The 24,562-nt window shown below is 40.4% G+C and overlaps 1 protein-coding gene across 5 annotated transcripts in view; it reads left to right on the top strand.

Annotated features, from left to right (window-relative positions):
• The window catches only part of LOC110948487 (protein shisa-6), a 104,422-nt gene that overhangs the window by 19,983 nt on the left and 59,877 nt on the right, over nt 1–24,562 (top strand). For all 5 annotated transcript variants that reach the window (XM_022190031.2, XM_051941114.1, XM_022190032.2 and 2 more), the window contains exon 5: nt 8–76. In XM_022190031.2, the coding sequence (XP_022045723.2) occupies nt 8–76 (69 nt within the window). The remainder of the gene's footprint in view (nt 1–7; nt 77–24,562) is intronic.

Raw genomic sequence — 24,562 nt, forward strand, 5'->3', positions numbered from 1 at the left:
TTTACAGCGCAGCAGTCCATAGACGAGTCGGGGCAGATGTCCTGGCAGGGCGATCTGGACATCCCCTTATCCTACGGTATGTTCTCCAAATGTTTTACAGCCACACGACCTGCTTTCTGCTCACACCTGATAAGAAAAGTCGCTCACACTTCACACACAGACGGATCAGACGAGTGCCCTTGGCCGATAATCACAGCACAGTCACTGAGTGTGTAGTGCCAGAGTCGTAATACTTTATTTATTTTTTAGTAGGTGGCTCTGTGAGCCAAAATATTTCCACTGTTGCTTGTTCAACAGCAGCTTTGAATGAATGCATTAGTCTGCTTTATTCGTGTGACTCCTGTGGACAGTAAGAAGGGCAGAGATTAACAGGGCTGCTGTCATGATTAAATGTGAGTCTAGGCAGCAGATAAACACTAACTAGATGTCTGTAAGGTAAGTGAAAGACACTCAATGTGAAATACGCCTATTTATATGTTGGGATGAAATGAAGCTTCGGCCAAGGCACACAAACGGGTGAAGCCTGTTATATAGCTACACGTGTATTCATAGAACTTAAATTACATCCAGTAACTGCTAGTTTTCTGACAGACATATTTAGCAGAACCATTTCTCTGCAGCTCTTGTTTCTATAATAATCTGGTATACCTCTACAGTGAAGTGTCGGTGTAGAAGAATGGTCTGACTGCTCCTCATTATCATCCTGCTAGAGTGGATAAAAACACACACAATCATCTTGGGTGATGGTAAGCCCAGGATGCAGAAATGGTGCTCCTGTAAAATTGTCCTTGTTTTGGTATAAAATTTGCACGCAGGGAGCCGAGCACTGCCATTGAAATAGCCTGAGTGCACACTCCAAATCCAGAGCAAATAAGATGCGTGACTTTACTGCTCATGTTCAGTGTGTTGTAAAGGTCTTTAGAAGTGGAGTTTTAGTTTGAAATTTGTTGACTGAATCTGAGTCCTTTCAAATTCCTCAGTTTATTTCTAGATACGACATAAAATGAGTGATCTGTTTTTCAATGGTTCATTTTTTTACACGTTGTTTGATTTTAAACTGTCAGTAATGACTTAGAAAAATTAAGTCGATCGATCTAAGTTACTGACCTGAAGATCTAACTGGGATAATCCAGTCACACTGTGGTCTTTATTGAACCATGAAAACAAGCCATCCACTCACAATTAAATAGAAAAAGCCACACAATGTTCGATTGGTTGGGACTCCCTCTGGAGCCTTTTTGAATGTATAATTTATTTACTCGTTCATTTTGAGTAGATTTTCTCTGGATGTGCTTTGAATCAGAGGACAAAACCTCCTAAAAAACAAAAAAATAAAAAAAAATTGAAAGCGCTCCACTTTGTTCCACACTCGCTCTTGTTGCTGCTTTAAGTGGCACAAATATCCAGACAATCATGTGCCGAAAGGTGTCTCCCCTGAGGAAACTGTTGTGGTAGGAGGTGTGTTTTATTGAACTGGTGATTGGAAGCTGACAGTTTTATTTTAGAGTCTGAGTGATAACAGTCTCTCATAGCCAGATGTGTCCATGTGTCAGCGCTGGAAAGTGGTCTGACTGCGCCCTTCATCAGTGCTCTGGCTTCTTTGTATGGGGACTGCAGCAATGACGCAACCTGCAAAATAGTGTTGGGAGAACTTATTTTGGTAGGAAAAATACAACTTTTTCCATTACCGGTGAGCAAACATGTCTGAATGTCCCTCTTAGGCAGCAAATTTTGCAATTATATATTCCTTACAAATCTTCACCATAACTTTCCCTTTTCAGTTTGAGGGCTGCTGTTTCCAGCAATAAAAGGGATTTTGAAAACTGTAACACACAGATAATGGAAGGGGAGAAGAATGCTGCGTGAAAAATGGCACTCTGATACTCGCGGTCTACATCCGGTGAGTCAGAAGATAGTGAAAGAGCAGCAAATGTGGTGAATCGAAGCTGCATAGACGGATTAAAAACATTTCTGGTGTTACTGAAAAGAAGAGAACATTTCTAAACCATCACCAGTCTCTAACAGCACACACAGCAGGAGTAAACAAGCACATGTCTCCACAGCCTCTGCGACCTTCTGCATTTACGTCTGTGTTGTCCTTGTTCTGTAACTGTAGTCTCATACTTTCCGCAATATTTCCGCCTCCATATAGTAAACAAGTGCATTCACTACACTGTAAAGAAAATCTGTAGAAATATCTGGTAGCAAGAGCACTAGAAAATAAAACAAAAAAATAGTGGAAAACTGTGACCTTCAAAAACTGTTAAGACACAGACAAATGATATTTTTCAGCTGATTTAAGTGTAATTCTTGTCTGCTGTGTAAAGGAACAACTACAGTTTTGGCCAGATATATTTGGATTAACATGTAAATTTATACTTTTGTCTATGATTTTGTTATATCTCTGTAATTTACAAAAACTGGGAAAATTTGTAAAGTTGAAAAATACATTTTCATCATTCAATCCTCTGTATAGACAATTTTGATAAAAAATAATAAAATCATGGCAAATAACTAAAAAATAATTCTATTTTTGCCGATTTAAAGACGCCATAAAAATGTCAGAATTTTGTGGTCAGACAGTGTAAAAGAACACGATACCATTTGTATAAATACAGATTTCTTTTATGTGGACATTATTTACCTTTTTTAAGGGTTGACATAAATACATGCTTTTATTCTGTGATATGACTAATATCTGTAAAAAAAATTTGCAGTATAGCTTATTTGCATTTGAGAAGACTGATTTGAAATTAGTTTGATTGTAGATGAAACTGAGATACATTTAAGTTTTAAACAACTTTTACTTAGTTGGAAAGGTGACAAAGAAGTCTTTGAAAGGATGCACTTCAAAATGTGTAACATTGTTAGTTTGGCGTATTCAGTGTTTGTTAAGTGGCCCGATGAGATGTAGACAATTATCTTCTAAAAGTGCCTGCTTTGCTGCTGGTAATGAATTCACTGACATTCATTGTTGGTAACAGGTTAACAAACTCAACCTTGAAGGCCAATTAGTGAGTTATACTCTAAAGAAGGTAGAGCTGAACCATCGCTGAAAAATACCTCTGCTTTTAATTTCTGGATAATAATTAAAAAGAAGCACATTACCATTTGAAAGGAGAGCTAACACACACACACACACACACACGCACACTATATTTTGACAAACACCTGGGAGCAAATAGTGAACAGCAGGTTTCAAATGTCAACTTTCATGAAGTGGTTGAACTGAATGAATCCCCTCAACCAAAGAGTAATGTTTTGGATGTTGTCTGAGGCTGCGACCCTCCCCTGACTGTACCTGTCACCGTCCCGCTGCACCTATTGATGACACGCTTTAGTGGCCTGATGGCGGTAGCTGTCACTTCAAAGCGGAGGTCCTGTCAGCCTCCGTCGTACACGTCTTAGTTTAACAGCTGGCTGTCGGCGGGCTATCTACCCCCCTCCTCTCGCACGCCTCCTGTCAGGAGGAAGCAGACTGACAGATGTGCAGCATGTCACCGCTGACTGCATCCTGCCCTCGCTCCAGATCTGCTCCACAACACCTCATAGCTCATTATATTAGCAGACATCACCGGCGAGCATTCCTGCACAGGTCGTCTGTTTTATGTGACGGGGTAGAAAAGTTCCATTTACCCACTGTGCTTTACTGCAGTTAGGCACCATGTGGAGGCATGTTGCACACATAAGAAGCAGAGATCTAAATTAAAATGAATGAGAAGAATGGTCACCAAGATGTAAAAACTGCATGTATAGAATCACCAGTCAAATCTGATTCAAAACTGCTTCAGAAGTTTAGTGACTCTGCATCAAAAAAAAAGTTTTAAAAATGCTTTTCTGACGCGATTGCATCAGTGCAACACCATGATTGCCTGAGAAAGTTTGCTTTCACAGATTTCTACTCTGGATTCTTTAATGCTCTAAACTCTAAGCAGTTTCTGAGCGTTTTTATGCTCCTGTCACTGCAATATAAAGTGCTGCACCTCTATGGAAATAGCACAACCATGGCTGGAAGTAGAGAGTTGAGAAATGTCATCATGCACTACAACAAAATTATAGTGCCATTAATCATAAAAGAAGGGGGGGGGGGCATTGACATTATCAACATGAACATTTTTCCAAATGAACAAAGATGTTACTAAAACGGTAAAAAGGCGGACTTTACATACTACAGATATTTCACAACTTGCATTACATTTTTAGTTTCGACTGGTTAGCAATGGAACGTCACATGACGGGTGAGCAGCTAAAACAATCATCAAATTGAAATTTGAAAATTCAGTGACTTTTTGTTTGAAGACATTCTGGCATGATAAATAGGATATTTTTGATGTTTTGTTTGTTTTATAAGAACACAGCTGAGCACAGTTTCTTGACTCAGTGGAACAACATGATTGGCCGGATGCTTCCCAGTTCAACTATAAGAAGGCAGATGATTGGCTGTTTCAGGGCCGGCTTGTGTCACACAACAGCCATGTTTGGCATTAGAAAATTCTCTCTATTTTATTTTATTTATTTTTTTTCAGGATTCTTTAAGTGGTGAGTCTCTCCCTTTATAATATCTGTGCACAAAGTTCTACAATATAATCTTTAACTTAAATATTTTATTCTGCTCTGACATCTTTACTTCTATTCTACTGTCCTTCTTTCCTTTTAAATATTGAATGTTACTCTCACTACATTTATCTGATATAATTTTTTTATTTCTTTCCTTCACTATTTTTGAGTTACTTTTATTCTTTTCCCTATGTCTTGCTATTTCTTGCTTTATCTCCTTTTCCCTGCTGTCTCATTTTGTCTCTTCCTTCCTTCCATGTTGCCTTCATTTATGGCTCTTACATGCTGACTTCTGTTTAACCCTTCATCTTTTTATTTCCTTCCTCTCTCTTTTATAGTTTCTTTTTACATATTCTTTTGTCCGTAATTCCTTCTGCCGTTCCATCCTTCCTTTGTCTACTCATTCCTTATTCCATGTATCATTTGGTTCTCTTTTCTGCTCTTTTTCTTCTTTCCCTTCACTTCTCCTTGAACTGATCTGTAAATATTTTAGATCCCCACAGTTGAAGATATGAGTCTTTGACCCCCATTTTTTTACTACACTCCACTCAAGGGAAACTGTTTTGTTCATGAAGCACTCAAATTCATTAATAGTTTTTTTTTTTATTCCATTACACACATTTACAACCATTCCTTTAAAATCCAACAAATATCTGAACATGAATGACTATGACCTCAAAGCTCTGCCATGTGTGTGCGACGTTTTTCTTTTGCGTGGGAGCGTCATAGTGAAAAGAACAGCACAAACAGTACAGATTTGAATGTACGTCAGTCCTAACAAGCTGCTAAACAAAGACCCAAGTAACAGCATTAATATTCATGCATCTGTGACATAACGCGACACTCGCAGCTTCATGTGGATGGAACAGAAACACATGAGCGTCACTGCTGCTTCGCCGCCGTCCGCCCATCTTACCTGCTCGAGTGATCGGCTCAAGCGTGAGGCCGCCTCCAAGGCTATGAGCTGGATTTCTGTCAGGTATCAGTGAGGGAGGACGGTATGCTCACTGGCCCAGTCTGTGCATCTCTGTTCCCTGTGATGGATTGTGTGTAGTGATGTGTCCGTTTACCAGCTCTGAACGTCAGCAGGTTTATTTTGATGGAAGGCGAGCAGCTGTCGCACTAGAGATGTTTTAATGAGATTCTTCAACCTGAATGACAAGCTGTATGTTGATTATTAGTGGTTCAAATGGTTTGTGTTGCTGTGAGATTCCAGTTTCCCTCCAGAGTGGTGTATTTCTGCTTATTAGGCATGACTACATCTTTTTCTTCAACTTAACCAAGCAAAGTGAAAGTGTAAACCATGGTATTTTCAGTAAGCTAACCACAAAGTTTTGGTGTGTAAACCTAATCAGTCAATCAAACTTATTTCTATAGCAGCCTGAGTTGATCAAGCATGTTACAACCCGGTCTCACGGGGATTCGTGAAACTGTCACGTAAGTTTTAGTTTCGGTTTCGTGCGCACCAACACGATTTCGTCATGTTTTTCGTGCCGCTCACCACGAAATGATCGGGCTGCATGTTAAGAGTAGGGCAGCAAAGTGCAAGAAGTGATTGGGGTAAAATGAGATCAAATAAAGTTAGAAGATCTAAAATAAATATAAAATATTAATAAAAATTAAGACCATTGAGATACCAGAAGCCAATTTTTCCAAAATCGTCAATGGAGAAGGAACTTGCATCACGTTTTCCTTAACTTAACCATTGTTTTGACTCAAACTAAGCAAACTGTGAGTAAGAACTAAAATAAATGTTTGAAAATGAAGCTGAAATGAAAGAATGATGGTCCCACATTGGACACAAACCCCAGACTTCTTGCTGATTTGTGTCTCCATCCCACATCCTTATATGGATTTTGTTGCTCTTTTAAATGGTAAGTCTCTCCCAATCCTTCACAGTCCAACCTTTTGGTGACAAAATACATTAATTTCCAAGCGTACGAACGCAGTTTAGTGGTGTAGACAGGCCATTTTTGGGCGACAGGGTTGCAAGTCCAGTCAGTTTTGTTGAAGTGGGCCACATTTTTAAAGGTTGGACTTGGAGGGTTTGAGCTGTCATTTCTACAAATTAGGTCCGCTTTCCAACACATAAACCGAAAGGCTTTCAGTAATGCACAGTGGTGTGAAACTGCACCCAAAGCAGTACACCACTATCAGTTATCAGAGCAGCTGTTGATTCACTATCACCAGCGCAGCGTTGACCAACCCAAAGATGTCCGATGCTAAACAATCCCGCTGTGTGCACTTAGCCAACATCTCCCAGACATCTTGTGTACAAACATTTCCCTCGTCCTCAGGGCTTATTCATCTCTCCTTGCTTTCCCCGCCTGTGGCAACCACTGATGTGCATCCTGCTTAATTACTTTTTCATGAGTTGCTCCCTGTTTTCGTCCTCAGGGAATTGCTTCACCCCCCCCTACTCCTCATCCCAATCCACTTAAGGTGACCTTGTCTTATTGGGACGCAATGCTGCAGCACTCCCACCTCCCCGTGCTGTAATCCCCCCCGGCCTACAGTGTGTCTGTGCATGGGCATGTGTGAGGCTGTGTAGCTGAGTGTGAGTGCAAATGGAGGGGTGTTAAAGTGTGCCAAGTAGGTATCACTTGCCCAGTTTGCCTCCATTACGGAGTCCTTATGTGTCTCCAGCTTTAGAGCTGCTCTTAGTGGCCGTCAACTCGAGCAGACGGCAACTTAAAACTTTAAACTTTGATCAATAACATCATGTAACGTGACATCATCAGTGCGCTGCAGACTCATGTTTACTCAATCGTCTGTGATGCCTTACATTGATTCAGAGATGGAGCGCTGGTGAGTCAGGCTCTTTCTGGATCCAGTGATCTCATGGCTGCTGCCTGAAATCCACCCTGAAGTTTGTAACTTTGTCTGGAAGGAGAAGCATCTGTATCAGCTCCAGAACGTCACTACTATGTGGATCTGACGCTCTCTTCCTTTTGCAGCCGTATTTTGTGATTTAAGCTGATAAACTATAATTATATTTATCTGATTTTATAGAACAGATCATCCAAGATTATTGGCACTCTTCTTCCATCACTCAAATCCCTCCATCAGTGGGAAAATGTTTTTCCCAAAAAGGACTCTTCTTGCTCTTGCCAATCTTAAATATTGACAGAATTTTGCCTTGTGGCATCTGTTAGACTGCAAGATGACTGCAAAAAGAAAATATTTTCTTTATAAGACACTGCAAGATGTTAGAGGCTGAAGAAAAGCGTGTCTACCTAATTTGAAGCAAGCAGTCATAGAATTTAAAGTTCTGGTAGTTAATTACATTTAGTCAAGTCTTGTCTTCAAGGAGTCTTGAGGTCTTGAAGTCTTGAGGAGCCAAACAGGCTGACATCTGATTAACCAATCACAGGCTCGCAACGGCACGCCCCAGTTTACATGTCGGAACACACTTTATACCTGGCGTAAATGTGCTGTTTTAAAAGGGAGAGAAAACAAAATGAACACGATACAAATGCAGTCGTAACAACCTGCTATTTAAAAGCATGAAAAATATTGCATATAAAGTCTTCTAGAATTTTGACAGTTCCGAAACAAATGGTTTGCCCAATCGTAGAAGTAGTTAATTATTGATATTAGTTAGCTTGTTTTTTAATTGTGTGATTGTTGGCTGTATGACAGCAAATGCAAATAAGGGTTTAAGAGATAAACATCTTCATAACCTCTTGGCCTTCAGGGTCGCCAATAATCAAAGTTTCTTGGTTGTTCTAGAGCTGGAGGCCTGTAATTAGTAGAATTTTGGGAAGGGCTGGAGATTCATAAGACATATTCAACTTGAAATGCCATATTTTAAAAAAGAAACAGTGCTGATGGTTCCACAGTTGGTAAATGTACCCCAAAACGTGTCAGAAAGTTTACTAAGCTTACAATTCTACAGGAGTTCTATTAGTAGGATCGAAAGTCGATGGGCGTCCTGCTGTGTCGGCCCACGATAGACAGCTCCCATCCAAAACCTATCTAAACCAGCAGGACTGAAAACAGCATCTGAGTAAAGTCTCCACAGGTGCTGAAAAACTGGTCAGCAAACACAGCTGATATGCTATAGAAAAAAATGGAAAACAAAGAAGCTGTTTTGTTTGCGACAGGTCTCCTATATAAGCCACAGCTTCATCTCCCGGCTGGCCACATTCATACAGCGCAACAAAAAACACCAAAAGAAAACGACAGAAAACAGGCCAGGATCAGGCACAGAGGTCAAAACCGAAGCTTTAAGTCTTGAGACGATCAGGCGCGTTCAGAAGGCTCAGACTCAAAGACGAGGCATCAGATAGTGAAACAGCATACCCCTGCCCGTCACCGAGCTGCAAACTTTCATCCTGCTGCTTTTTGTGACAGTGGAAACTCAGCAAAGCCCACACTGGATCTGGAATGAAACGCACACAAATCTTGTAAAACTGGGCATTTGGACCAAACGACACAACCCTCAGATGGAGCTGAAAATCTTCTATTTTCTGCAAAAAAAAAAAAAAAGAGGACTAAGTGAAATATTTTTTAAGTAGTCAGGGTCATACAGGATAAGAGGCATTTATGCAGTTGTTTACTGAGATTAGGGGAGCAGGGGTAACAAGGTTAAATGAGATATTTTTTGCATTTTGTGCTTCTGCAGAAAAACCAAAGTGCATTTATTCCAAACAGTAATTGGAACATTTGCATAATGTTGTTGGGCTACCGTGGAATTATATGTCATAGAAACTCCAATTTTAACAGAAGAAGCCATTAAAAACATTTGTCTTGGAAAAAACACTAGCTCCTGAGGTGGTAGCATGGCCCCCACCCTGACACAAAATTTGCCAGAAATATGTTTACACTGTGAATTATGTTTGCTGATTTATGAGAAATAGTGACTTATTCACAATGAATCAGAAGTCATAGTTGCACAGAATAAAACAAAGTCAAAGCCTTGCAAGGGTGTAACACATGGTGATACTGCACCCGTATGCAAAGTTACATTAAGATAATGCAACTGATAGTATAAATCAACCGTGTTCCACTTTTATAGGACGTATACACCTGCTGTGCTGCTTTCAGTTTGCAGTTATAGTGGCTGATTAGACCTCTGCTCAGACTCAAGTGGTGCAGCGCCGTGCTGGATTTACGTGCGGTCACAAAAGGCTACAAACAAATAAGAATGATAAATGCGCAACTCGTCCAGCCCTGACAGGTGCAGCAAAACAGGAGGGAGAGGGAGGAAACAGTCTGCAGAAGCCTGTGTCTTCATGAAGATGGTCATATTAGTGTTCTGTTCTGCAGCATCGCCCACTGTACTCGGTCCTAGTAAGGAATGTGATATAAGGATTGTGGTGTGGACAGAAAATAGTGTGCAGATTGATTACAGACTAAACAGTGTTACACCAATTTTACAGTCTAGTGTTTAATTGTGCTGAACTAGGTGATAAGACACCGCTAGATTTTCAAAAGTATTGGTGCTTCTGCTGGGTTTATGCACTGGTTGAGCAAGTGAACCTGGACTTTACTGAAGTTGGGTGGATATTACACCAAACCTGGCAACCATCCTCTTCATAATACTCTTTGTGCAGTGACACATTGGTCCGAATGCTCCTGCAGCACCTTTGAAGTCCCCTTATGTACACACGTGGACAAAATTGTTGGTACCCCTCAGTTAAAGAAGGAAAACCCACAATTCTCACTGAAATCACTTGAAACTCACAAAAGTAACAATAAATAAAAATGTATTGAAAATTAAATAATCAAAAACAGCCATTACTTTTGAATTGTTGATTAACATAATTATTTAAAAAAACAAACTAATGAAACAGGCCTGGACAAAAATGATGGTACCTCTATAAAAGATTGAAAACTATTTGACCAGAGTGACATGATTAACTCAGGTGTGTCATTTAATTGACATCACAGGTGTTTCCAAACTCATAATCAGTCAGTCTGCCTATTTAAAGGGAGACAAGTAGTCACCCTGCTGTTTGGTGAAAAGGTGTGTACCACACTGAACATGGACAACAGAAAGCGAAGGAGAGAATTGTCCCAGGACATCCGAAAAAAAAATGATAGACAAACATCTTAAAGGTAAAGGCTATAAGACCATCTCTAAACAGCTTGAAGTTCCTGTGACAACAGTGGCTCATATTATTCAGAAGTTCAAGACCCACGGGACAGTAGCCAACCTCCCTGGACGTGGCCGCAAGAGGAAAATTGATGACAAATTGAAGAGACGGATCGTTGGAATTGTATCCAAAGAGCCCAGAGCAACCTCCAAAGAAATTAAAGGTGAACTCCAAGGCCAAGGTACATCAGTGTCAGATCGCACCATTCGTCGTTGTTTGAGCCAAAGTGGACTTCATGGGAGACGACCAAGGAGGACACCACTGCTGAAAAAAACTCATAAAAAAGCCAGACTGGAATTTGCAAAAATGCATGTTGACAAGCCACAAAGCTTCTGGGAGAATGTCCTTTGGACAGATGAGACCAAACTGGAGCTTTTTGATAAGGCACATCAGCTCTATGTTCATAGACTCGAAAACCAAGCATACGAAGAAAAGAACACTGTCCCTACGGTGAAACATGGAGGAGGCTCAGTAATGTTTTGGGGCTGCTTTGCTGCATCTGGCACAGGGTGTCTTGAAAGTGTGCAAGGTACGATGAAATCTGAAGACTATCAAGGCATTCTGGAGAGAAATGTGCTGCCTAGTGTCAGAAAGCTTGGTCTCAGTCGCAGGTCATGGGTCTTCCAACAGGACAACGATCCAAAACACACAGCCAAAAACACCCAAGAATGGCTGAGAGAAAAGCGTTGGACTATTCTAAAGTGGCTTTCTATGAGCCCAGATCTGAATCCCATTGAACATATGTGGAAGGAGCTGAAACATGCCATTTGGAGAAGACACCCATCAAACCTGAGACAACTGGAGCTGTTTGCTCATGAGGAGTGGGCCAAAATACCTGTTGACAGCTGCAGAACGCTCATTGACAAATACAGAAATCGTTTAATTGCAGTGATTGCCTCAAAAGGTTGTGCAACAAAATATTAAGTTATGGGTACCATCATTTTTGTCCAGCCCTATTTCATTAGTTTGTTTTTTTTAAATAATTATGTTAATCAACAATTCAAAAGTGATGGCTGATTTTGATTATTTAATTTTCAATAATTTTTTATTTATTGTTACTTTTGTGAGTTTCAAGTGATTTCAGTGAGAATTGTGGGTTTTTCCTTCTTTAACTGAGGGGTACCAACAATTTTGTCCACGTGTGTAAATGTGTCGAGGTAAATCTGAGCTAAACGGCAACCTTCAACTTGAATTTCATTTTGAGGAAAAGTTACAAATCACAGCTGGCCAAGTGTCGGATGTGGCAGTAAGGAGTGACAATGGTCTTGGGTAAATGCCACGTTGTAAATGGGCACATAGCATATTTGATCACCCATGTGCTTTCATGCCACCAATAAGGTCATTTCAGCCAAATTTTCTCCCTCACACATGTCAGGATGCTACAGTAGAACTCTAATCTGGAGGATGAATTCCCGGCGTACAACCATGCAAATGTTGAAGGAAATTCAAAGCTGCCGGTGATCTCCAGACCAAGTGCATCTTGTCTAGCTTTGGAAGCTGTGGGCTCTCCTCTTGGTGGTAGCTGCAGACCCACAGACCCTGTGGCTGCTGACAGACAGAAAAAAACTGCTGCAGTTGAAGGTCGATGGTGAAATCCCCACTGTGCAAATACCAATAGTCACAAATCAAGTCTCACAATGCAAGCTGTTTATAGCGTAATCATGAAAAGTCTCAGGAGAATCAGAGGAGGAAGAAGGAAAAAGGCATAACTGGATGCCAACCCAGGAGACCAGGGATGGCATCCTTGATCTCCTGTGTCCATCATTCTTGGACATTTGTTTTTACTTTCTGTTTTCACTTGTAAGTTAGTAAGATTTAGGCATCAAAACTACCTGATTAGGTTTAAGAAAATGGCACAGTTTGGGCTAAAATACAGTCTTTTCAAAACAATGTTGAAGCTTTTGTTCTATTTTCTGTCTTACCATGGTGACAAATCCCACCCTATCAGATTTAGTACCAGAGTACTAATTTCGTGCCACCTGATGTAAATACATGTGCTGGCATAACAGTAACGCACAGTGAATCCTTGTGATTAAAATAAATATCAGATATGTTGATTTGAAACAAATTTGCTATGTCAGAAACAAATGTAATCCAGCAGATAACACGTTTCCTCTAAAATGGAACTGAGAGTGCAGGTTAGTTTTATCAAAACAGGATTTTGTAGTGACACCTCGAAGTGTTTTGTGAGACCAAACTTTCACACATTTTGTACAATAATGAACCATAATAACTCAGACAGGAGGGATGTGAAATCTAGAAACGGAACAAAAAGAAATTAAATGCATGAAATTGGTAGCAGGAACTGAAGTAGACACAGACAAAACCTCAAGTTTATTTAATCCTGTTCACTGAGTTTTGAAAACCGACGCTCTACATGCTCCAGACTCAAACGAATGTGAATCCCAGTATGTGACCTTCTTGGTCTGTAACAATCTGTGTAAACTCTCTGCCACTGGACAGTTTTCAGGCTCTATCAAGACTGTGACTGGTCTTTATCAGGTCATTTTAAGTCAGCGCAGTGTCTGGCAAAGTGGTAATTTCCGTTTCTTCCTCAATGAGCGTGATTCGGAACAGCAGGGAGACGGTGCTCTCGCGGCACACCGATCTACAACTGCCAAATGCACAATATGAATTGACTCGTCTCCTTATCTGGCCCGTGTATTAAATAGCAGCTAATGAACCTGATTGGGTCGGCTAGATAAAACTCACACTCTGAGAATCCCACAAGTCTTTCCAGCCATGCGTCCAGGACTGAATACTGAGATTCATTCATGGCATCCTGACACACGCAGAGATAGTCTCTTAACACCTCGTCCCATCCAGCCTCCCCTCATGCATTATGGAGCACCTGTTTGTACACCCAAATCGCATCTGATGGAGGGTCAAACCTGAGCTATCTTACTTACTCTATCTTCATTCATACATTCTTCATCTCAAATTGAAAAAAAAATACATTTCCATTTTTCATGTCAAGGCTCCTATATATGACTGCAGATTTTTTCGTCAGTCGTTTCAGAATATAGTTAAATATTCCTTTGAATATCAGGTTTAGTGATCACTGAAGAGAATATAAATTTTACTCAGGACTGAACTTGAAAGATCTCTTTGCTCAGTAAACGTTACTGTGTATTTTACTGTAAAGATCATTCTTTGAGATAATTTGGTCCCTACTGCAGCATCTTAATCCTCAGATTTTAAGGTTGCACTGTTGTTGGTGTTGCATTAGACTGCATTTAATTACACTTTATCCTTTAAAACACATCCAGAAGCTGAATCAACATCTCAGTCACAGCGTAAAAAGAATATAAAATGGGTAAAGCGTGGCAAACTTAGTGACACAGCTCGGCAGTTTCAGATTACTACAGAGATTTTTAACCTTTAAAAAAGGAAATCAAAAATAAATAAAAGAAAAAATGTGAGTCAATACGCCAATATAAATGCAATCCTTAGATGTACAAGTGTGCAAAGGGTTCATCGATCACTTGTTGCATTACTGTCAACACTTAAATGTGAAAAACTTCAATAGAAACGTACTGCGTCAACCCAGTTTTGCACAATGCATCAGAAGTGGCTAATAACTCTCATTTATGGCACAGAGACAAAACCATTTAAGGGAAACGCATTTGAAAGTTATAAAGGTGCAAGGGGTCTAACCAAGGCCAAAAAAAAATCATAAGGAGGAAAAATATGAGTTAAAAAGCAAGAGGTATGACTGATGCAAAATCCTAATTCATATATCTGGATTCTCACTCAAGACTTATGAGAAAAGAAAGGGCCAGAATTACAACATCAGAGTCCAAATGTATCCCGAGTTTTCTCACACTGCTAACCAGTGGAGCCTTTTCGTGTATTTTACTGCCTCGTCTTTCCAACTCTACACCCCCAGTTTGTAACACAGACGTTAAAAAGTTTCTTAGATAATTCTAATTATCTCTGATTTTTACAAGGTCCTCCAGAGCCCACAAAGGGCATTATTTAATTCTAGAAGTGGCTGCTAAAGGCGAAATAGCATTCTCAGCCCCCTTGTTCAATGAATAAATTTCGCACTGGTGCATTTTAATGATATGTTTTTTTATTATTATTATCTGCGTTAATAGACCATATGCTGCGTCCAATAGGCATTAGTTCACCTGCTCAGCCACGGCTCAGGAGAGCAAAACCTGTGATCGAGTCGGGCTCCACTGTGACATCCTCCCCTCTGAAGGCCGTGGGCTGTGCCACCATGAAATGCTATTAGCAGCATAACAAAGTGGTGAATTGAATGCTGCAGCGATGAGAAAGCGCCATATGACATGTAAAATCCTGTTAGGATGCAGATTAGCGTTATCTGCGCCGCACCTGTCAATATCTATTATGAGCAGAGGGCAAGGACAGGGCAGAGCTGGACATGGAAATGCCTCCGTCAGCACAGCGGCCACAACCAAATACCAGCAGAGGACGGCTCGTATTGGTATGCAAAGAATTAGCTCTGATACAGTACGCAGGGAGCCTGAGGCAGCGTTGTTTTTATCATAGGGAAATATTCTCTCTTTACAATGAGGACGGATTGCATGCAGACCAAAACGAGGAGAAAAAGCTGATAGTCGAGGATGAAAAAGGAGTTTGAGTGTTGAGGAGAGGCTGAGTGTTAATGGTTCCGTTGTGAAGGACAATGTTCTCATTTGGAAAACAAATGGGCCTCGATTTCAGAATAGTTGTACTCGTTTAATGAGAAGACGCATACACACTGACATTTAACTGATGGATTTTGGTGTAAAAATCAAACCTACGCAAAGGTTAGTGCTGAAAGAAGCAACACCCCTCTGACCCACCTGTTCTTCTCATTCCATCACATGCATTTGAGCTCGTTTCAGTCATTTCAATGCCAAGATATGACACGTGGCAGTCTTTGTTATAGAACCACAGCTACATAAGCTGCATGTGTCATCCATGTTTTACAGTCATCTCACATGTTGTGATGGAACAGACCTGCTGTTATTTTAATCAATGCAGCTGTCAACACAGACCCGTGTTTTACTCCCTCTTTATGCAATGTATGTGAATCTATTCCTTGCATTTCAACCATGTAGCAGTGATTGTATGTTGCTCTCTGAGTATCATAAAACACAGATGGCCCACAACTCAATACTGTGCCTGAACGCCTCCTGTGCAGACGCACACTGAGAACAGATGAATGAGTATTTCCACCACTGCCACTCAGTTACAGGCAATCTTGCACTCTTCATATTGTCTACACGGCAGGTGGTTGACTGCTCTATGTTGAGATGTGTTTAGGATGACGCATCCTTGGGTGCAGCAAAGATTTTCCAGTGTCCTCTGTTGAGCAGACAGTCGACACAGTTACTGGGTAACTTTTGTTGTGATCTACACTATAAAATAGGACCAGTTTCAATAGAAAATGACAATCTGTAGGCAGGATTGAAAGGGACGTCATCTTTCAGAAAAAATAACCAAAAGTACACCATTTATTGCAATCACAAACTGTGAAAATAAATGGAATCATGAGATTTTTTTTTACTTTCTGATGGTCCATGATCAAATCGTAGATGGTTCCTTTGGCATATTAACCAAATCTAATCTTGAAATTTTCAATGTTTCATTAAATTTGTTTTTCTACACTTTTTTTTTTTTTTTAGAAATTTGTTAAAATATATATATTAATTTGAACAAACCAGAATCTTGCAACTGAAAAGCCATTAGTGACTGAGCCTTATGAAGGGTCTCCTAACAAGAACTGCAGGCAGTGTTTACACAGAGTGTGGCAGACAAATATGGAAACAAAACAGTGGTAAAATATCATATATTTTTCCCCACAGTACTGTTGACATTTGTAGGCACTTTAAAAATGTTTCACACGTTGATTCCAATAAAAAAAATAAGATTTCATAACAAATAATCAAAGGAACAGTTTTTCTGTGTATTTGTTTTATTGCCCTTTTTCTTTTTTAGTTCTCGCTACTTCTCCAAATGGTTCCCACAGAGGTGCAGGACTTTAGAGTCGGGTGGGAAAATGCCAGAAACTGATGGGGTTGTTATGATTACATCTGCTTTATGAGTTAAAATAGTTCTCTTTTCCTTAGACTACCTAAACCACTTTAAAACCTTCTGGATTGTTGGCCTCGAAGCTCATTTTTCTTTGGAGATGCATGGTTTTTACAATACGGTGACAAAATCTAACTTTAGTCAAGTGTAGCATTTGTGAGCAGCACAATGATCTAATCTGGAGTGCTTGCACATCTATAATGAGAATACACTCACACATTACACAAAGAACCCTGTAAAAGAACAATGAGCTCATCAGAGAGACAGAAAACCGCCATACAAATAAATCGGCGCCGAGTTGGGTAGAGATATGATTTTATTTTTTATTTTTTTTGCTCCACATCAAACCTCCCACTCTTTCCCACTCCGCTCCACGCAGGGCTGGCGCTGACGCCGCTCGAGTGTCAAATTGCAAGCGGTGGCGAGATTTCACTCTGGGCACAAATGGATGGTAATTGTACGTAAAATGGCGTCAGAAATTACGGTTGCAACTCATCTGCAGGTTGACGACACCAGCGGAGTCTGCTCCTCTAAATGCTTCATTAGTCAGTTCCCCCAAATGTTTTGTGTGAATGGAAGAAGCCGAGCCGCCCACAGACTTCCTGTGACCCTTCGGCCAGACCTGCAATCACTTGGGTGATGCTTCCCACTCACACGCCAGGCTTCATTCACAAATCTTCTAAAAGCACAGATGTGAAGGAGCACCGAATGTGGAAAAATTCAGCACCCGCATAGCGTCACGCTGCGACGGTGAGATCAGGGATTGCAGGTTTACTACAGAGCAAATCTGTGGACTAAGACTGAGGCACTGGAGCTGCGAGCAGGAAGCACTGATAGGTCTTTGATTAGTATCATCCCTTGTGTGTTGTCCTGGAAAATCAACCAGCACACACTGCCCTGCATGACAAAGTGACACAAGCAGGATGAGGAAGAGTTAAAGATGGAAAAATGAAGGGGAGTGGGGTGCTTTCAAAGCCTTGGATATTCTACAGGGGGCCTTTTTGCCTATAATGTGAAACATCTATCAGAGATGTTTCAACAAGCTGTGTGGCCTCTTCTCTTAGTGCTCATTAGAGTGGACGCCAGCTGAGTGCCTGCAGGGATGCATGATGGTTCATTATAATATTTACGGATGCTGCTCCCATTCATCATTGGGTATAATGTGGTTTGCAGAGTACTATCAGCAGTAGGTGTTTTGTGCTAAGTGAGATGATGTGCAGCCCAGAGCAGCGGTGATACGGTGGAGGACTGACCCAGCTGGGGTGCCTCCCCATACTTTAGCCGAAATGCAGGTCTGGTGAAGTGGAAAGTCAATCCTATGTTAGACTTGTCCAGAGCTCCAGTGATGCTGGGTGAAGCAGTATGGAAAAAGGATGGATGAATAGACAGCTGAGGTTCTGAGGCCATATCTGCATTTTTTTTTTCCTCCTAACCAGCAGTAAGGATATGCTAAGCACAAGTGAAACCAGGTCACCCTTGAAACACAGTCCGTGTCAAGTCGAAGCCGAGCAGTATGTGACTCATGCGTCAGATTCCTAAAGTGACATCCTTCAGCTCCTTTAACTCTGGTACAGCAACAACACAAGTGCTTTCTAATAACCGGTTAAGAAGTTAACCAGTTGTATACAAAATTTAAGATCGGCCAGTCACCTGCCTGAATCTTTTTTGTCTCGAGTCGTGTGTGCAGTGTTGTGATGATGCACACTTCCAAATGAGTGCTTACACATCTGTGAAAAATGTTTTGGCAGAGTTTGAGTGCTGATACAGTGGAGACAGTAATTACGAGTGCAGCTGAATGCCCTTAAAAAAAATGACAACTATAATCCGCTTTTCTTGTCCAAAGATGTTCAATTCTTCTAATGAGTAAGAGAAAGAAATGTTTGATTTATTTGAACCGCAGACAGTAAAAGATTGCAATTGTGATTAATCTGCTCATTTTTCTCATCAGTCCCCAAATGCCATTACAGTGAATTCGTAAAAATGCCAACAGTCAAAAACCCAAAGATATTTCATTTACTCTCATACATGACAAAGAAAAGCATCAAATCTTTACATTTGAGGAGCTTCAACGAGCAAATATTGGCAATTTTAATCAAATATGATTGATTAGGAAAATGATTCCAGTTAGTTTTCACCAGTCTGTTAACCAAGCGGCTCCATTTTAGTGCACATATACAGTCGAAAGTCTACAGAGGATGTAAAATTGTTGAGTTTAATGACAGATTGCACCGGCACTCCAGGTGTCTTGTGAATTCAAATTGATTACAGTAAGTCAGTATCTCCTCTACACACCTGCAGATGATTGAGTTTGTTGCTTCAGCGCTCACGAAGGCTTTTTTTTTTTTTTTTTTACAAAGCGCATGAGCCTGTATAAATAAAGTAGTAAACTGAAGGCAGACTGTTAAACTGTTTATGGCCTTTGCAGAACTGCTCTTAAAGATTGTGTTGGAAATTTGAAAATGTTTAACTCGAGCTGAACTTGACTTGAGGTCAAGTCAGAAGCACATCCACTAGCTATAACCGATCTGACTACGAATTAGCTCCAAGTCCCAAATGAAGCCCATTTTCTGATAAATCCTGAAATTTCTGTTGAATGAGATGGAAAAGAGATGTCTTTGCAAGAGCTGTAATGATGCATGCATCCGTCTCATCTCCCTCTTATCGCCGCGATATGAGCTTTAATATGCTGCAGAGCCTCGGCCCTATCAGATCAGATGTGGCTCCGGGCGACTGGAGCCTTCATGGGTGGAGGGGATGGAGAGGAGGGGCCGAGCAGCTGAGCGTTTTCAGCTCCGGGTGCATCATATTCTTCCCATTTCTCTGCAGTTCCAGACAACAGGCCCCGGTGAAATGACTGTGGATGCCGCCAACTGTGAAATTAATTGAACTTGTGATCCGAGGGGTAGCGACCAGCACCCAGGCCGAGGAGGCAAGCGTGCGTCCATGCTTACATTAACTCATGACAAAAGGAACAGCCGAGCCCAGAGGCGCTGACTGGATCCGCGGTCAGTTTCCTCGACAAGATGTCTCCGGACATGGCTTAGGTTTGACTCGACTTGTGTGACATTGCAGCTGATTGTGTGAGACGTGCCCTCGTGCTGTTGGCCCTAGTTGGAGGCATCATTTCATAGAGGAACTGGATTTGCTCACAGATCCATCACGCCAAGCTGAATCTGTAGATAATGATTCCATATTCAGGACTGATTCTCTGGCTGGAGGTTTGGTCCTCTTTGCCAAGAGCCGGAGTTGGTGTAAAGAAATACTGTGTTTTATTACAATTTGGCTATCATTTATCTCTGTAATGATAAAATCATACTTACCAAGTTCGTTACTGAGATCTGGGAATGCAATCACTCTGCCAAAAAAAAAAATTCAGCAGGGACGAGAAACAGAGGCAATCAGGCAAGTTGTCAAACGTCCAGGTTAGATTTATTTACAAAGAAAAACACAAAAACAATGCCTTTATTACCCAAAGTATCTGATTAAACAGTTTACTTTCATCTTCAACTTACTCTACTTGTGTGCGGTTTTTTTGCACATGAAGGGATCGCTACCAAAATTTCAGGTGTGCACACTAGAAAACCACCAGCCAATGTTATTGTTATTTATCCTTTAAACTAGATGCATTCAAACTAGTTCAACCTGTTCCCAATACAACATGCTCATCAGATCTTCCAACAGCAGTTCAACATTCCTTTTATGGAACTTTCTGAAATGGATAATCTGTCAATCACACCCACTGCGACTGGTCAAGTGTTCTGAGGTGTGAAAGTAGGCAGAGTTTCTCTCCCAAGCTCTTTTTCTTAATATTTCACACTTCTGGCACTTTTTCGTGGTTACACTCAAGTGCAGCACAATGGACGTGTTCGATGGGACTGTCTGACAGCGTATTATTCACCAAGTCTGTCACAGAGAGCAGACTTTTCTGTGGTGGTCTGATGTTTGGCTATTTGAACAGATACAAACACGTTTCTTTTAGTACGTAATTATACAGTCGACCTTGTTTGAAGCATCCTAAATTAACTGATCTTGTACCCACACAACTACTCCAGAGCCAGATGGATTATTAGCTCAATTTTAACAGAGACTGCAAAATACTGTTAGAAGCCAGAAAAACACACCAGTAGAAGGTTTGAGATTCATTCAAAGAAAAAGCAGTGGAGGTGATGTCAAATTGGGAGCTCAGGTTCAAGTGTTGCTTCCTTTTTTTTGTATTTTGTTACTCAGAGTCCATCAAAAGATGAGCTTTCACAATCAGTTCCTGTCCCATTATGTGGCTCAAGGCTGGAGATCATCTCTCGCTAACGAGGACCAACACAGGTGGAGGCAATTAATCTCGTTTTACTTGGTTCAGGACTCCAGTCAAAAAGCGACAAACACTTATTAGTTTTTTCTGAAAGCCACTTTCTATTCTGAAATTTAAGCCAATTTAACGCCAGGATTAACTAGCTTAATCTGATTTAATATTCCCCCAGCAGTGCTCGTTCAATGGGGTAAAATAAATCAATAAAAACATGATAAATAAGGGGGTTAAGCAACATCTGTCTCCAATCCACCAACCCTTGTCTGGAGAAATGTAATCAGCGGGGAGTAAATGAATCGGTTACATTTCTCTAATTTCTCCTTTTGGCCTGAGACCAGTGGCCGAGTCGAACAGACTGGAGAGAAGAGTAGGCCATCGCTATCCGAGTTCTGCTTTAAGCACTTTGTGTCCCTGAAGTTTCCCGGCGCTGTGGTCCCCGGCCCCGTGGATACAATGCAATCTGCGCTGCCCCACATTAGATCCTCCAACTCTCATCCAGGTCACATTGCGCCACAGAGAGCAGCAGGGCTTCCAAGACTCTGCCGCTGCTGCTCAGGTGGAGAAAATACTGCGTACGTGACAAAGAGCCTGTTGGTCCAAGTGTTTCAGGTCGACTGAATCATGCCACAGCTCCAAATAGCTCAGACTTCACCAGTTTGTCTAGCAGCACTCAGGATTTACTGAGAAAGTAACTGAAGGTTCCCCTGTGGTTGCTGCTACAAAGACCTGTCTGCATCAGTAAAATGTTAATTTCTTAAACAAAGCTGAAAACCATATTTTGTTGGATGCTTTTTTCCCATCCTGAGAATCATAAAAACTGAGACGTTTTAAAGTTTCAGAATCAATATACTGTCAGCACAACATTCATATTCTGCTTCTAGTGTCCAGATGATATATATATAAAATCAGCAATCTGAAATGCACAACAAAAATATAAACGCAACACTTTTGTTTTTGCTCCCATTTTTATTATGAGATGAACTCCGAGATCTAAAACTTTTTCCACATACACAGTATCACCATTTCATCTGTGGTATTGTGCTGTGTGATAAAACTGCACCTTTCAGGGGCCGTTTACACGAGGACCATCCTAACAGAAAACGCAAAAGTGGCGTCTTGTCATTTCACGTTTAGACGAGCGGTTTTGAAGGAAATCTGCGTATATACAGTGACTCTATAGTGTGTGGAATTCGATTGGATATGCATGCCAGGCAGCTGGGTGGCGCTGTGATAAAACTCTGCCATGTCTACGCGCATGCTTACTATCTCCCTTTTCGGATCTCCGCCGCGGTAAATGTTCATGAATGGAATCTGTACAGATTCTGTACGTTTGTTGGTACGACTCTTTTTTTTTTTTTTTTTTTATTGAACAGTGAATAGAACAAAGCAGTTCAACACAGAGACAAAAAACAAATAAAGAAAAGTATTGCCAGGGGGTCACAAATAAGAAACAGATTACAGAAAAACATTAAATACATTACACAAATGTACAGTTTTAATGGCTTTAGTGTTAGTGGAGTTCTTAATAGTGTAGATATACTGTTTGGTTTCGTTTTGGAATAGAAAAAAAACAAGGGTTTTTATTTATATATCTGCATTTATGAATATGAAATTTAGCTAGTAAAATGATGAGGTTAATTATATAATACTGTCTGCTTTTGGAAGGAGTAAAAGAAGTGTAACCAAACAGTATATTTTCAAAACAAAGAGTAAAACTGTTGTCAATAGACGTAGAAATAAAATGACAAACATCTTTCTAGAAATCATTTGAAACAGGGCAAGACCAAAATAAATGAAAATTATCTTCAGAGCATTTTGAACAGAAAGAGCAGTTAGTATCAATATGTTTTCCAAAACGCTGTAAAAGAAATATTTTAGAAGGATGAATTTTATGAATTAATTTAAAAGACACTTCTTTTATTTTGTTGTTAATCAAATATTTAGTTGGTAAGATCCAATTTTTTTTCCAATCAAGATTAGGTAATAGCTTATTCCAATAAAACATTACATAAGGAAGAGACACTATGTCCCTTTGAAACAAAGTGCGTATGAAACTATTGCTGTTACGTGTTGTTGAGAAACAAATCCTGCCTACTTCGCTCTTAGATGGATCCAGAGGCAAGGGAGCTGGTATCTGGTTCACTGAGCCTCTAAATAATAAAGAAACACCAGCAGGAATTGCATTAATAATTATGTTAAATTCCTCAGCAGAGATTGAAATGGTGTATTTTGAAATAAAATCTTCATATGTGAGTAATAAACCATTGGAGTCAAACAGCTGGTGAACCAGTAGTATATTACGAGAAAACCAGGCAGGGTAAAATAAAGATTTGTTTCTATATGTTATGTCTTTGTTATTCCATATGTAATATCTATGTGGAGAGAAGTTGTGTTTATATATTAGGGACCATGAAAGAAGCATCTGTTTATGGAAAGGTACGACTCCTGTAGTGTACATAGAGCTGCCAGAGTTGCTTGAAGGTAGGAAGGATGGAAATAATCACACATCTTTGTTTACGTCCTTGTACCGGCCGGCAAACGAAAGCACGTATGTGACGTAATCGCGTGCGCGACGTGGTCAGATCTCGGCAAAGTTTTGCGTTTTTGCTGTTTAGACGGAAACGTAACGGCGGAGCGTTTTCTACTTTTCCACTCTGGAGGCCGGTTTCAAATTTTTGCGTTTTCAAGCCCCCAAAACGCCGTCCTCGTATAAACGGTAGGGTGTTTTGTTGAAATATTTTGCCGTTTTCAACTGCAAGCGTCCTCGTGTAAACGGCCCCTCAGAGTGGCTTTTTATTGTGGGCAGTCTAAGGCACACCTGTGCACTAATCATGGTGTCTAATCAGCATCTTGATATGGCACACCTGTGAGGTGGGATGGATTATCTCAGCAGAGAAGTGCTCACTATCACAGATTTAGACAGATTTGTGAACAATATTTGAGAGAAATGGTGATATTGTGAATATGGAAAAAGTTTTAGATCTTTGAGTTCATCTCATAAAAAATGGGAACAAAAACAAAAGTGTTGCGTTTTTATTTTTATGTAGATTTAAAGCTAAAAACTGTCTTTAGTACCGATGCAAATCTAATCAAGGTCAAGTCACATACAATTAAGTCTCCATATCATCTCAAATTAATGAAAGCTTGTCTCCAGTCCAAAGTTAAAGTCTTTAGGCAAGTCAAGTAGCGTCAAACTGAGACAACATCAAATCCTGAGTCCGGAAGGGGAAAATCCAGTCCTCTTGAAGTGTTTGATATCAAGGACCACATGTAGTCACCCATCTCACCTAATCCAAGCAGTACAATGTCAGTCAATTCAGAATGCTCCATTACAAATTTCCAAGTAATTTTCACGTATTTTTCACATCTCAGTATTAAAATGTCACATCATTTCAACAGTGTGCTTTCACATTCCTGTCCCTTCAAACCACAGGCTTAATGTCTAATTATACACACTGCAAGACACCAAAGACCTCCTTATTGCTGGCTTGTTGTTTTCCTATTTATTACTGTTGACATTGCTGATGTGTGCTTCTTCCTCACCATTCATTACTTC

The sequence above is a fragment of the Acanthochromis polyacanthus genome, chromosome 21 (assembly GCF_021347895.1).
Source record: "Acanthochromis polyacanthus isolate Apoly-LR-REF ecotype Palm Island chromosome 21, KAUST_Apoly_ChrSc, whole genome shotgun sequence".
Lineage (NCBI taxonomy): Eukaryota > Metazoa > Chordata > Actinopteri > Pomacentridae > Acanthochromis > Acanthochromis polyacanthus.